This window comes from Rhipicephalus microplus, unplaced genomic scaffold (assembly GCF_043290135.1).
Source record: "Rhipicephalus microplus isolate Deutch F79 unplaced genomic scaffold, USDA_Rmic scaffold_13, whole genome shotgun sequence".
NCBI classification, from domain to species: domain Eukaryota; kingdom Metazoa; phylum Arthropoda; class Arachnida; order Ixodida; family Ixodidae; genus Rhipicephalus; species Rhipicephalus microplus.
The window spans coordinates 21,264,784-21,281,040 of NW_027464586.1; the positions used below are offsets into that span (position 1 = coordinate 21,264,784).

Consider the following 16,257-nt stretch of genomic DNA (forward strand, 5'->3'; position numbering starts at 1 on the left):
TGTTTGACAGATGGGCAGGTGTTTTGATGTCCGTCTCAGAGAGCACCTGCTAAGCCTCTCGGGGGTTGCCAGCAATCATTTAGCGATACATTGCCGAGACTGCAGCTGCTCCCCGCACTTTGAGGGTACAATTGTCCTCGCCAAAAATGGCGATGAAATTATTAGTGAAATTTTTGAAGCATCCAAAAGTCAAAGGCAGGGGGACAAAAGCAGGCCTTCCATTTCCCTCTCAAGTAAAGCAATAAGTTCTACAGCACATGCCTTTTTAATAGTTTTAATCTGTGCTTTACACTGCTCTTATTATTCTTTTTATTTTTAACATTTTAGATCTTGTATGTCTTACGTGTGAGGCTGCCTGGGCTTCTCTAGCTTTAACGCATTCGGCCCGGTTGGTTTCGGCATTAAGTACATAATTTTTTTCTTTTTCTCCTTACATATTGGGGGGTGTACCTTGTGGCATGATTGCTTTCGGTTGTTTGTCTTTTTGGCAAGGGGGTGTCAGTGCTTTTCATCGCCTCTTTTCATCATGTTATCTTCTGTTGTTTCGATGCGTGCATATTGCTACATATAGCAAGCATACACTGATTTCAGTATGGTCACACTTGCGCCTTGCCATCGAATCGTAGTATGAATGGAACTAATCTGTTCTACAAATCACCGTAACCTGCGTTGCCTTGAACCCATGGTCGATGTTGCCGACAATCTTTTTCATCTTTGCTTCGAAGCATAATGGTCAGTCACACTGCCGTAGTCCTGGTCCCGACTGTCATCAGTGCCGTGGCGGTACATCCTCATGAATTAGGCCTAGCTCAGCCTTCCTCTTTGAAGTGACAATGCAGCGTTCTGGGCATCGCTGCAGGCCGATTTTTGAAGGGGGATTGCAGTGGGTGCGACCAGAATAGCGAAAGATGCAAAATCTCCAAGGAGCTTCACCCAAGCATCGTCGAGGTCAACAGCTATGCCTCGAAATTCCAGCGTCGCAGCCTTCGGAATCAGGCACCCGCTGCACCCATTGACAGAGTGTAGCTGCCAATGCAATTTCCTTCTCCCCTTAGTCATGCAGACAATGCCAGCTCACCGCACTGCCACCTTCATTTACGGCTAGTGTCACACGCATTGAGTCGTGTACTCCTCCATGCATGCGCTCGTGCCTCTTCCGCATGCTTCGCCTCCTAATTCATTGTCTTCGTTCATATACGCGAACTCCTTACTCATGACAGTCCAAGTGTTATTAAAACTCTGGCACCTGCTGTGCCAGATTACTCACTTGTGTCATTAACAACTAATAGACGTATCCTTACCTAGCCTTAATCACTGGCTCATTGCCACCGTCCTTGGGCCCCAATCTATGTGTGCATCAAGTTCTGCATTTTGAAGAAAAATCCAGTGCTTTTACGAATGCCTCTGCGTGTGATGCACCTCTAACGGTGTCCGCATTGAACACAGGAAGACTGCTCAAACTTTGTGTGGTGCTGCAAACATATGAGTTCGTATCGTGGATGATACTTTCAGTTGTGACTTCCACAAGAAGTTCATGATAGCCCTGCGGGGCAATGTCACCTCTTTTTGGATTTGACATTTCCCCTGAATATTTTAGACACTATACCTTAGGCCAAAATTTTAGCTTCTTACCAGATTGGACGGCTTTAAAAAGTTTGTCCATTGTGAGATGAGTTACTGTTTGGGCAAAACCACAGGGTTCAGATTGGGTAATCTTTCCTTAAAAAACAGCATAGAGCAGACTAAGGACAAGACGGGGAACTAAGACAAGTGCTGCATTCGAACTGACAATTTATTGAACAATGTGCATGTATCTATCGTTACAAAGAAGTGTACCTGCAAGTGGAAACTAAGGGAAACTGGAAGAGGATAATGACAACACTGCTTCTGTGATCACCAAAGTCTTTCATCGTCTGGTTCATCGTAACCAGCACCTTCCACTAATCTATTATCCACACAGGAAAGGTTTAAATGGGGAATTTATTGAGAGCAGAGGCACAAAATACCTAGATCATCCAAGAAGCAGCGTCATTCTCCTCTTTCTCTCCAGCTTCCTCGGTTTCCACTTGCAGGTACACTTCTTCGTAACAATGTGTCAGCATCCTACACCTCATAAGCACCCTCCACAGTGATCTAATGGTTAAGGCACTCGACTCCTGACTCACAGGTCACAGGATTGAATCCCAGTTGTAGTGGCTGCATTTTCGATTCACGCCTGGATTCATAGAGTGCATAGCCACCTATGGCACTCATGCACTCACCGAAGCCAGAAATTCTGTTTACGAAAAAATGCTGTCGCAGCAACACATAGGCCACAGGGAAGTTTCAAACTCGGCATCTCCCAAAGTAGGCCTTCATGGAAGACAAGCTCACTGTGTGTCTGCTATGGTGTCCTGTTGAAAGACCCCTGGATGGTCATACAATCTTCCCTTCGCCCGGCAGCCTTGATGATACTGCACAAAGGTCATCAAAGCATGAAGAGGACCAAAGCCATGGCTCGTGAGTCAGTTTGATGGCTGGTTATTTCAGTAGCCATCACCTCTCTCGTCACCAACTGTTAACAGAGTGCCTCCACTCATGGGAACCTTGCATAGCCCTTAGTCTCCACTGCTCTACTTCAATGTCCCTGAGAATTTTTCAGAATGGGCTTGTTTCATCTCAATGAAACAAGTCCAAGTTCACTCTGCTCAGTTGCAGGGACACTCCACAAGTCCAAGTTCACTCTGCTCAGTTGCAGGGACACTCCACAAGTCGATGGCTTCAGTCCCGCCAAGCTGTTGATGGGATGTCAGTTGAGAACCATAGTCCTGAAGCAAAACTCACACCTACATCCCAACTGGCCGCCTAGGAAAGATGTAGTCGTCAAGGATGCAGTGTACAACTGTAAGCAGACCATTAACTACAATAGGCATCATGGAGCTCAAGACACCTCCAAACGGGTCAGCGTGTGTGGGTACACCTTGACCAAGTGAAAGCTACTACGGTCCTACACCCAGGCCAAAGGCCAAGCACATATGTGGTTGAGAGAGACCGAGGTAGTGTCCTCCAATGAAAACACTGTCACCTAGTGCCTGCTGTCTCCAATGAAGAACCACTGCTGACGGCTGCACAGCAACAATTTCCACCGCAGTAAGTTTCCTTTTCAGGAACCTCAGCCTGCCAACAGCGTGAGCAACAAGGACAGTCTGAGAAACATTACCCTACAGCCAAAGACCGTAGTGATGGTGTTACATGAACACATTACAGCTGGCACTACAAAATAACACGCCATTTAAACTTTTGACCTTGTGATGTGTTCGGCGTCCTCCCATCGGACGAACCTACGAACTTTTGAAGGGGGAGAAGTAGAGGTCGCCACAATTCAGTTCTTTTATTAGGTCACTACCAGAGCATGGCACTCCTTGTTATTTGCATGCATGTATCCTATATGTGTTTGTGCCCAATAAAGAGTGTAATTCCACTATCACCCAAGCCAGCAGCACGTACGTGTCAGTCTATGCACGTCCATGACCCTGTGGCACTAACCACACGATATTTGTGAACACTCATTTAATATGAGCAATGAATTTATCTTTCTTTCATGAAAGATTCGTCTTATTAATTTGCCCATTTGGCATTAGAGCTCCAAGAGTTTGACATTCATGTCACTTCCCAGACTGTGTAAAAACCTTCTTCCACGGACACTCTGATGTGACGTAAGTTCATTTGTGCCCAGTTGTAATCTGCCTTCACCCTCTGTCAGCATTCTGGAGCAGAGGTAGTTCTCCTTTATGGAATTGTTTTGTAGATTTCCATCCCACCGAATTCCTAGAAAACTGCACTCCCAGTTTCCAGAATGGCCTATAGTGCCTTCCCAAAGTACACAAATGTCTATTCAGTGATGCACCTTCTTTCACGCCGGTCCACAGTGCAAACTTGCTGGAGTATTCAAGACTTAGCAGCACTGCCTTCTGCCCACTATAGCTATCGGCATGGAGTGCACTGTCCGGTGCTATCTCCATTGCTGCATCGATGCCTGAAGAATCCCCATCCCTGCTCTGCTGCAGCTTTTACCTTGTCCTGTCCTTCCTTTAACCACATCTGACCCCTTCACAACACTCTTGTTGGAAACTGCAGTCTTCAAGCACTGTCAAGCGAGTGTCATGTCATTCATGTCTACTTTGTCCCCATCGAAAGTGTGCTACTTCCTCATATGGTATAATGGTAGGGTGATACGCTGTCAATGCAAGTCATTTCCATTCACTCTAACTCCGACTGTGTTTTCACCTTTGTGATGTATGCACATATTACTGCTATGCACGTGACCACTGGATTCTCCTCATACTTTCCAGATGTGGGCCCCTCTGGGCGCTAAACTGCCCTGATGTGGCTAAGTTGGCAACAGTTTCCCAAGCAACTGCAAATACAGAATAGCACTGCTAGGATTCCACTCACTACTAGGCAAGCTCAAAGCGTCCTAGTTCTTTTGGTGGCTCTGAATTCTTTCAGCCAGTCCTGGTTAAAGACTTCTTTCCCAGTAGCGAAACACTTTTGTAGCGATAAAATAATCATCGCCTGTGAATTATGTAAGTGCACGATCTTTCTAACAATAGTGCCATGGTCAATGCATATAGACTAGCAAAACAATTCAATTGTAATCCATCTCCTGCTCCAGAATGGCTCTGTGGGATGCAAGGTCGACGAAGGACGGATCCTAACATGAAAATATAACTGTTTTTCGATCTATAGGAACAAAGGAACAGCATCAGACTGAGCATACTGATGCAACGCTCCAAAAAGGTAATGGACCAATGATAAACCGAGCTTGACAGCTTGGGTTTTATAGCCACCAGTGGTGACATAAGCTTCCGGTAAAGCTGTGATGGCACTATCCCTTATCCCAAGCGTGTTGAAGCAAGTGGCCGTGTCACGCCGGGCTAAGCAGTGATGAGATGAAAGCTGCGCAGGTTTGCGCACCGTGGTCTCCACATCACCACCTCTAGGAGTGCAGAGCCCTCGGGGTCTGCAGAAATCTGGAAGACGTACCAGACGTCTAGAGCATGCCATGAAAGGAATGGGCTGCGATGTCTGTGGCTGTGGAAGTAGTGGCGCTGCCCGTTTCGTTTGGGGCAATGTATGCGGGCTTGAGTGAGTCAGTTGATCAAGATGCGGATGTGGTCTGAGCCTCGGCAAAAACATCCCCTTTATTCGCGTCGAGCTGATGATGACTACACGTGATGATGGCTACAGTTCTGTGCTTCGAGAATATGGCAAAAATGTTGCACTGCTTCGTATATTGCCAGATAGTAAGCTGGTAAACCCATAGGGGTCGTGGTCGTGGTTTCGTCGGTGGAACTGGCCATTAAGAGGGTCCCCTTCTGAGTTGAGAGTTTTGGAGAAGAATTCCAAGGAGTGCCAGGTGTTGTCTATGCGTTGCATTAGGGCAGCGCCGATACCGAAACAGGAGGCGCCCGTGAAGAGTCCCGAGAGAGCACCAAGCATGGGATGGGAGAGGAGCATGACAGCGCGAGAGTATGGCACTGTCAAGCTCCTCACCCATCCCATATTTGACCGAATATGGCAAATATGTTGCACTGCTTCGTATATAGTCAGAAATTCTCTGTAGGAGACTGGCAACCTCATAGGGGCAGTGGTCGTGGTTTCGTCGGTGGAACTGGCCATTGAAAGGGTCACCTTCTGAGTTGAGTGTTTCCTATAAAAGAATTTCAAGGGGTGCAAGGCGTTGTCCGCGCATGGCATTAGGGCAGCATTGCATTCTTCGTGGTTTTCATTAACGTCGATGTCCACGTGATGGGTTGGTTTTCTCGTAGCTCAGCCGAAGCATCGAAGGGAGTTTGGTATTCGGCTGCGTGCGTAGTGGCTGTAGAAGTTCATAATGTCAAGGATATGGCGAGTGTCTTTAACGGTGGTGGGTTGAGGGTATTTCTGCAAGTCAGAAGCGCGTTGAGGCAAGGGCTGAGTTCCCTCAAATGAAACTTCATGGCCAAGGACTTGGATGACTAAAGCACCTAAAATGTTTTTTTTTGGACACTGTCATCATCGAGGCATTGAAACAGCAGACAAAGGTGTCTGTGGAGCTCTTTGGCATCGCTGGTAAAGACCAGTATATATTCAAGTGAAATGAAGCACAAGTTGATGCCACGGATGACTTCGTTCATGAAGCGCTGAAAGGTTTGCCCTGCGGTCCTTAGGTCAAGACTCATGAAAAGAAACTCGAACGAGCCAAACGAGGTGATTATTGAAGTTTTTGGGACATCGTCTCGGTTCACGGGTATCTGCATGTAAGCCTTCATCGTGTCTCGCACGAAGATGTGGCAGCCGTGAATGCAATGGGTGAAGTCCTGTATGTGGTGGACGGGGTATTGGTTCGAGGTGCTACGCGCGTTGCGGGCATGGTAGTCTCCACATAATCGCCAGCCATCGGTCTTCTTCGGGACAAAATGACGTGGCAAGGCCCATGGGCCTTTGAAGCGACGGGCGATGCCATTTTTGAGCATGGCTTCGAACTCTGCCTTGGCTATGCACAAGTGGTCTGGGGCAAGGGGACGGGCGCAGCAGAAAACCAGTGCGCCTGAGTGGTCTGCATAGTAGACGGTGGCGTGCGGCACTTTGCGTGGCAGCCCACTGGGATGCATTAAACCGGGAAATTTGGTGAGGATAGCGTGGTATGATGAATTATTTTCAACACTGTGCACTTTGTGCTTGGCTGGTAGGTGGTCATTCGCTGGCCTGGCAAAAAATGTGCCGTTGTCGCATTGAGGAAACGATCATGACGGTAGTCTGGAAGGAGGTTATAATGTGCCAGAAAGTTCGAGCTTGGTTAAGCAACATCCGCTATGACAAATTTCCAATGAAGGTCGCGGCTAGCCTCCTGAGCTGAATGTGCAAGCGCAACGAGCTGTATGTCTTGATTGTGGACCGGTTCACCGCACTGAGCTCGAAAGATGTCGGCAGGCGAGAGCCTTGAAGATTGGCTCACGGGTAGCAGCTGGTGTCGGAACTGCTATCGAGAAAAAAATGCTGTTTCGTAATTTGATCGGTGACGAAGATGCAAGAGCCTCTGTGTTGGCAGCTTGCGGTCGTCTCCACCACCTGCTGTTGATATTTCTCGTTAGTATAGCAGGGTGGTCGACATTGCTGGGCTCTGTCACCGAACCGTTGATGATAATAACACTGGTCGTTCTCAGCAGGCTGCCGCGATGTTACAGCCACTACTTTCCAACTGGTATCAGCGCGTTGAAAATCACTTGCCGATGCGTTGCTGAGTGCAGCTGAGTTGTCGATCGATACAGACAGTACGATGTGCTAGCTCCGTGGTGTTTAGCAGAATGGCAATAGCCTGGATGGTGGGTGACAACTGTGGTAGAAAGACCTCAATGATGCGATCAACGATCTCAGCAAGTTCATGGAGAGGCAGCTCAAGTTGAGCCTGCATAACCACCTGAACACGTGGTGAAAGTTGTTGAAGCCACAGTGCTTGCAAGAATGAATCCTGGACTTCCATGCTGCGCGTGAGAGTGTACATGTGAGGAAGCAGTTACGAAAGTTTGTGCTCAGCGCTGTGCGGTCAAAAGTTGTTGCTCGTTTTGTTCGTCTAAGGGTGACAGGTCACGTATGACTTTGGTCTCAAGGGGTTAATAAAGGTTGGCCACTTAAGAGTTGATAAGGATATTCGAACCTCATGGCGTAGCGGGCGTCTAGATAGGCGACGACGTAATCATAGCGGGTCCGATCGTGAGTGATGCCCGCCAGAGAGAACTGGGCCTCAACTTGGGTAAACCATACCTCATACCTTTCATACCTCAAGTGAGTCCACCCAATGCGGTAGAAACTTGACAGTGACACGCGAGGTATCATGTGGAGCAACGAGTGGCATGCTGTCTGCAGGAGCTTCCAGGTTGGCCATGGGAGTGTGGTTTGTTCAGTTTCCAGGTCACCAGATGTGCGATGCCGGGTAAACGAAGGACGAATCCCAACATTAAACATAACTGCTTATTTGATCGACAGGAACATCAGATCAAGCACACTGATGCTACGCTCATCAGAAGTAACAGAGCAATGATGAAACTGAGCTGGACAGGTGGGGTTTTATAGCCAGCAGTGGTGACGTGGTGGCACTGTCCCTTATCGAAACCATGCTGCTGCAAGTGTCCATGTTACACTGGGTGAGACAGACCCTGCGCAGATTTGTGCACAATGGCCGCCACAGCTCTATCCCAGAGTGGAAGGCATTCCACAAGGCATGTTGTGCAGTTCTTGGACAGAACGAAGACTGTCCAGTTTGAACACCCGCTGTGCTTGGCCACTGCCGCTCAACATGCCATGACACCTTCTACTGTTTGTCTCGATAAAACAAATGCTTCAAGACCTCAATCTAGAAAGTATTTAATAAATGGAGAGTGTGACTCTATGATGAAAGTTCATTGCAGCCGTACATAACGAAAAAGTGCTTCCTGAAAGATCAAGCCCTTGTGGCGTAGCAATCAAACTTTACTGTGTCCCACTTAACAAAAAAAGAGAGCATCTAGATACATTCTTGATTATCCTTAAATGTAAATTTCCCTATGTTGTTGCTGCTCCATGCTTTATGTGCAAGTTCTTGGTTCCAGGGAATTTTTGTCTGATTGGTATGTTCAGAAAATGATCTAAGTGGATTCATTACGAGCACCATTTCATATCTATTCTTGGCTGATACAATTTTGTGTTCAGAGCTGTTTCTGGAATGCCACATTAGCTCTGTAGTCCATAATTCGTGAATAACACAAGAGCGCATGATGACGCTTACACTAGCACACAGTGTACACAAGGCAGCCTGACTATGCCCACTGCAGGGTAACAGCCTCCCGCTTGTTTCTCAGATTAACCCAGTCCTATCCTGCTGCATCCATATTATTCCCGCAAACTTCTGAATCTTGTCTTCCCACTAGACTTGGCGTTTCTTGGAATTTATTCTATCACTCTCAATCACAAACTCTGGAAACGTGGCAAGCTGCAGAAATCCAAGTAACGTGTTGGATGCTGTGAAACATATTATTAAGAACATCGAACGCATTATTAGAAGGTCGCACATTCAGTTCCTCTTAGCAGTAAGTTATCTTTTCGTCCACTCTTGTTTCTTCAGTCACATAACAATAATAACATCCCCAATACTTTCTTTTGTGTCATGGTCTGTTAGTACTCATAACTATTTATTATTGACAAGCTGTGTATCTTAAACAATGTTCTGTTCAGTTCGAGCTCTGTTGTTTTAACAAACTTCTGCTACCTCAGCCATAAGTTAACGAGGTTCCACTGTGTAGTGAGAAATTGAAGAATGTATCAAAGTACATTGATAAATGAGCAGTGAATATTAACCAGATACAATTATCTTGTTATTCTCTGGTATCATTATGTCAATTACCGAGTGCTTTGTACCTGTGCTTAGCCATGCCATCAGCATGCACAAGAATACAAGTACACGGTCATCCTTTATGAAAGAAGTGGCCTGCGCTCTGTGGTGGCTGCATCAAATGACAGCCAAAGAAGGGGTCTCGTTATTTGGCTTCATCTATTGGAGAACAAGCGCTGCTAGATAACACACGCGCTCAGGTCTGATAACAAGTGGTGCCTCCCCAAAAGTGGATGCACCTTCTTTAGCTGTCGGTTGATGGTGCTGCAGACAGCCGCCGCAGAGCGCAAGCCACGAATTAGCGCGTTCCTTTTCATAAAGGACGACAGTGTACATAGATAGGTAAAGCGCCGTCGTAAGACTGGCTAATCTATGGCATACAGCAACATTATGCTACTGGTGAGATCTCATTCCCATTGTCATAGTAGTCCCTTCTAGTAGCTTAGAACACACGCTTAAAAACACACGAACTCACGTGGTGCTAAAGATGCATGCTTCAAGGCAGTGTTCGCCCACAGCTCAAACTAAAGGGCCATGCTCGCATAAAGAATGCCATGCAAAGTGGAGTTTGCCACCAGTAATAGAAGAAGAGCCTTCAGGAGCACGCGAAACAAGAGGCACGCACCTCTTTGCTAGAGATTTTGTCCAGAAGCTCTCCATCAGGTGTGCCACACAGCTCCATGATCCTGTTCAGCTGGTTTAAGTCTAGCACATGGGTCAAGGGGCCAAAATGCATCCCAAGAAACATCCTATCCTTAATGTCCAAAGTGCGACTTTTTCAAGGCATAACAGTGTGTCACTGTTTGGTATACATCACATGCAAGTTACACTTGAATGTGAACTCCTGCAATTTCATTGCACAAGCCTTCACAAATGTCGCAGTGAGCATGGACTGTTACTAAGCAAAATACTTCGCAGAGAACACATTATTGCCCAACTTGAACATCAAGTTATTGTAGCTACCTAGTAGAACATTTGTTTTTAAAAGCTAATGTCAGAAAAGTGTTAAAGCAATCGCAAAGGCTCTGTTCTACATGGATATGCCAAGGCTGACGACGCATCAATGCTTAGGGCCACATACAAGATTATGAAAGGTTGTGATGCAAGCTGTCCAATAAAAAGCAATAAAAACACACGTATAAATGCAGCACACAGTAGAAGCACAGCTCAGCTGTTTTGCAGGTTAGTCGGGTACAACACGACCGAGCAAAGCAGGCCAGAAGAAAAGACGATCTACTACCTCCTCACTGGTCATTTTCATGAGCAAAGAATCACCGGGCGTTCCCGTAACGCTCATGATGTGCATGAGCTGGTCAATGTCTGTGACCCCCCCAAGAGAAAGCGTCAAGGGCAAACCAGTGCTTGGCATCAAAGCACATCAAGCCACAGCTCTACCATTCTATGCAGTGGTGCAACACACTAAGCGCTGGGCGCATGTCACACTCTGAACAAAGGTGTGAATGCTGGCTAAATGGTAATGCCACTGCAAGGTGAGAGTGTAGGGCCACGTAAAAATGAAAAAAAGGTTAAGAAAGATAGCAAACATGAAAAAGGTGCACTAACAACCAAAATTTATTTTCCCTCAAACTATGATGCCATACTGATTCCATTGTTACATAGCTCAACAAAAAACAGATAACACCGGTACACTGTACTAATGATCAAGACTCTTTTTCACATGACAAGAGCTTGACGGCTTGCTGATAGATTTTCTCTCCAACTTGCTGAAGAAATAAGCTTCAAATAACCCTGATTTTTGTCAATTTCCATAAATATTTAGCACTCACGTCTACTCCAGCACACGTGAATGGTCGGCTGATGAGTACTGCATGATGCAATGAAGTGCTGAGCTAACCTCGACACAACAACGCTGCTTGTTGGACAAGTTGGAACATGTCATTCGTAATGGTATTGAGCACAAACACTAAAAAACAAACAATAAGACAGTCTAAAGATGCATGCGATAGGCATGCCCTCGCTGACCTTTCTAACAAATAACTTTTGTTTTTAGTGTGATTTAGGGACAGAGGCAGTATTGCTATACACAACACTAACGTATTATTCTTTTCAAAGCATGCACATTTCTAGATTTTTTTCCCAACCTGGGTTTTATTTTTTTTTGTCCTTTTGTCTGTACATAAGTGTGTTCCTTTCAAATAAGTTTTAGTTGTAAGAAATGCACTGTACCTATGTCGTCCCGCTAGTCTGTTGTCAAGTGTTTGCACTCCATACTGCTAATCAATAGCTTAGCACTTCATTACACTCCCAGCCACCATTAAGAGAGACAATATCCTCGAGACATGGCCACTCACACTGAGACTGCTAACTTTCTCGAGAAACTCCTCGGACGGGGTGCCCAAGAGTCGAATGATCATGTTCAGAAGGTGGATGTCTGCAGGTGGCTAAGGGCTCAGCACAAGGCACACACACACAAATCACTGCACTCCTTTCTTATCAGGCTGCAAGGAGACCATCTGTTAGCACAAGCAGAGAAACTTTAGTAAGAAGACGACCTGACAACTCTAAGTGGGCACCATTTGTGTGGCACCAAACACACCTTTCACACATGTTAAAATGGTCTCACAAAAAAATCGACACTTGGGCTAGTTAGATGCATGGTATACACTCAAACCTTCAGATATCGAACCCAGATATAATTAAATAATGGTTATAAAGGTGTAAATTAAAAAGCTCTTGCAATACCTACAGCATTACAAATATACTTATCTATCAAACTTTGGAAGTAACAAACTTATCTTTATGTAAGATGAAACTTTGTTAAAATGAGGTTTGAGTGTTGATTAATCGCATAAAAAGGAATACAGAACAAGCACTTATGCGCAACTGAAAAGATTTATTGAAAAGAGAAGGATATAAATGCGCAGAATGAAGGTCAACGCATGCATGTCAAGGTTTCAGAAAGCCAACCAGTACATAAACATACTTTATTTTTCATAGCTGGTCGAGATAAACAGTGCAAAAAAAATAAAGACAGAGCAAAGAAAGGATACAACACGTGCACTGACTTTTGACTAAGAAATCCCACAAGGCAATAAAACTGAAAACACTTCTGTGTAGACACAAGGCAACTTATCTTGACAGCGCTAGTGGTTACAATAATCTAAAAATGATATTTCACCCCACACACAGGGCTAACTACCAACTATTTATTGTGCGTGACCAATCATAATATAACTACAGGATAATGCGCTAGAGCAATGACCAACGATTATGCACGTGTGCACGTAAGATCCAGCCTCTACCTAACAACACAACGAAAACTAAAGATGACAGATAAACCAGCTAGGAGCCTTTTACATTCCTGCCTCGAGACGAGAGACTTCCTCCTGACACAAAATTATTTTTTTTAATAAAGTAAGCTTCCAACAAAAGACATTCCCAGACTATTTCGTGCTTCTTCTGAGAACCTGCGTGTTTGTAAACTGTGGCTAATTCCCACATACCGTGGCTCATTCCCATGTGCCACAACATGTGCATACTTGCCAAGTCTCCCGGATTGGCCGGGAGACTCCCGGATTTTACCCGTTTTTTCCGGTTGTATGATTGTCATGAAAATCTCCCGGAAATCGAAATTTCTGTGCCTGACCTGGCTGCATTGAAAAAAAACAGCTAAACCCACTCCAGGCTTTTCCAACCAACCCAATTTTATTATAAATGAGTTTAAGAGGCATTCATGTAAACGTACAGTATAATCTCAGTGACGTGAAACTGCGGCAGATACGAATTCTTATATTCCCCAGCCAAATTTTACTATGTTCATTGGGCCTCAATCCGAATGTTCCGAACATATTGCCTAATCGCGGTGGGTATTTTGAACTTTAGTACGGAAACCATCGAACGAAGGCCGAGAGCAGTGTACTCGAAGCTTCGGAAGCACACGTGCGACCGACGCACTACAGTGCGTGTGATTGTCGCTGCCACAACCGCTGAGGACGAAACCATGGTTGCTCTTGACACGATCATGTATGGCGACGACGTAACTGAGAAAACCCCGAAAGTGTGCGCTCAACCAGTCAAAGCAACGCTGCTTTCTGCAAACTCAGCAGACAAGCCTGCGGCAGATGCTATCATAGATGGTATAAAAGAACTTAGTTTTGAAGGCCTGTGCACAGCCAGGCACATGGCGATTGCAAAATGAACTACCGTTTGCCGCAACCGTCGCGCCCAAAACCGCAGTCGCGGCGACGTGATAGCGATCTATGACCTTCGAGGGCACACAGCAAAGGTTAAATGCAGTAAATACGTAAAAAATAAAGAAAAGTTACAGTTTCGCTGCAAGGGCGAAGCAATAAATGCGACAGCAACAACTTGGAATGCAACGCTGAGAACGGCAAGCAGAGCGAAACGTACAGCACGCTGCTCACATACAAATGACGCACGAAGACTATACTCGCAGGACGAGAGCGAACTAACAGCATTTACCGCTCCACACGTAACGCGCTGTTTAAACAAAAACGATGCACGACGATACGTCATCACAGGTACGAATGAGTACAAACTAACAAGTGTCCCAGTTGTTATACCTCGCTGTGTATGAAAAGCGCGCTGTTTTCGCAAAAGGGTTCTGTGCAGAGACCGAAGTGACCTTTGTAGGCCCGGCAACTAACGCTTTTGTTTCAGTGAAAGCCGAAGGCACAAGATTCCCCCACCAAAGAATAAGCGCGCGCGCACAGGCATCCATCCATAGGGCAAAGTACACGTGAGAGATAAACACGCATCGCCGCATCGCGACGAGCTTGGCACCGAGCGCAGGCGGCTTTTTTTCTTTGAGTGTTCATATATATAGATGACGCAACCTGAACTTGGCAATGTTTAACGCTCGAACTTTATCTAGTGAGGGAAGCCTAGCTGTACTATTCGAGGAGCTAGAGGGTGCTAAATGGGATATAATAGGGCTCAGTGAGGTTAGGAGGACAGATGAGGCCTATACGGTGCTACAGAATGGGCACGTCCTTTGCTATAGGGGCTTGGCTGACAGAAGAAAACTGGGAGTCGGATTCCTAATTCACAGAAACATAACTGGCAACATAGAGGAATACTATAGCATTAATGAAAGGGTGGTAGGTATTGTAATTAAACTGAATAAAAGATACAAGATGAAGGTGGTACAGGCTTATGCGCGTACATCCAGCCATGATGACGCTTCAGTTGAAAGCTTCTATGAAGACGTGGAATCGACAATGAGTAAGGTAAAAGCACAGTATACTATACTGATGGGAGCCTTTAATGCAAAGGTACAATGAATGATAATTTGACGAGTATCATTACAAAGTGTGCAGTGGAAGTTGGAGGCAGGGTAGCTAGACAGGACACTGGCAAGCTTTCCCAGGAAACGAAGAATCTCATTAAGAAGCGTCAAATCATGAAAGTCTCAAGTACAACAGACAAAATAGAACTGGAGAGCTTTCGAAGTTGATTAACAGGTGTAAGGTATCCGATGTAAGAAGGTATAACATGGAGAGACTTGAACACGCTCTGAAAAACAGAGGAGGCGTCAAAGCAGTCAATAGGAAACTTGGAAACTTGGGATAGGCAAAAATCGGATGTATGCACTAAGGGACCAAAGAGGCAAAATAACTACCGATATGAATAGAATAGTTAAAATAGCGGAGGATTTTTACAGAGATCTGTACAGTAGCCGAGACAACCATAATTTTAATACTATAAGAACTAGCAATAACCCAGATGACACCCCACCAGTAATGATAGAAGAAGTCAGAAAAGCTTTGGAGAGCATGCAAAGAGGCAAAGCTGCTGGTGAGGATCAGGTAACATCAGATCTGCTGAAAGATGGAGGACAGATTGTGTTAGAAAAAGTAGCCACCCTGTTTACGAGGTGTCTCCTGACGCGAAGAGTACCAGAGTCTTGGAAGAACGCTAACATCTTCTTAATACATAAGAAAGGAGATGACAAGTACATGAAGAATTACAGGCCAATCAGCTTGCTCTCTGGAGTGTACAAGCTATTTACAAAGGTAATTGCTAACAGAGTAAAGAAAACATTAGAATTCAATCAACCAAAGGAACATGCAGGATATTGAACAGGCTACTCAACAATCGACCACATTCATAATATCAATCAGGTAATAGAGAAATGCTCAGAATATAACCAACCACTATACATAGCCTTCATAGATTACGAGAAGGCGTTTGATTCAGTAGAAATATCAGCTGTCATGCAGACACTTCGGAATCAGGGCGTCGATGAAGCATACATAAACATCCTGGAAGAAATCTACAGGAGATCTAATGCTGCTATAAAGCTTCATAAAGAAAGCAACAGAGTACCAATCAAGAAGAGTGTAAGGCACGGGGACACAATCTCCCCCATGCTATTTACCGCGTGCTTACAGGAGGTTTTCAGAAGCCTAGAATGGGAACAGTTAGGGATAAGAGTTAATGGAGAGTACCTTAGTAACCTGCGCTTCGCCGATGACATTGCATTGCTGAGTAACTCAGGGGACGAATTGCAACTCATGATTACGGAGTTAGACAAGGAGAGCAGAAAGGTGGGTCTTAAAATTAATCTACAGAAAACGAAAGTAATGTACAACAACCTCGGGAAAGAGCAGCGCTTCGAGATAGGTAATAGTGTACTTCTATTTGTAAAAGACTATGTCTACTTAGGGCAGGTAATAACCGCGAAGCCGAACCACGAGATTGAAGTAACTAGAAGAATAAGAATGGGGTGGAGCACATTTGGCAAGCACTCTCAAATTATGACAGGTAGATTGCCACTATCCCGCAAGAGGAAGGTATATAACAGCTGTATTTTGCCGGTACTTAGTTACGGAGCAGAAACCTGGAGACTTACAAAGAGGGTTCAGCTTAAATTCAGGACGACACAG

General features: G+C 45.3%; 1 protein-coding gene across 8 annotated transcripts in view; it reads right to left on the reverse strand.

Annotated features, from left to right (window-relative positions):
- LOC119162994 (p38b MAP kinase) overlaps positions 1–16,257 on the reverse strand; it is a 455,785-nt gene that overhangs the window by 265,386 nt on the left and 174,142 nt on the right. For 4 of the 8 annotated variants that reach the window (XM_075882646.1, XM_037414878.2, XM_037414882.2 and 1 more), the window contains one exon: positions 11,701–11,780. In XM_075882646.1, the coding sequence (XP_075738761.1) occupies positions 11,701–11,780 (80 nt within the window). Of the gene's footprint in view, positions 1–10,013; positions 10,094–10,628; positions 10,709–11,700; positions 11,781–16,257 lie in introns of all 8 variants that reach the window. The other 4 variants (XM_037414880.2, XM_037414884.2, XM_037414879.2 and 1 more) reach the window with 2 other exon arrangements.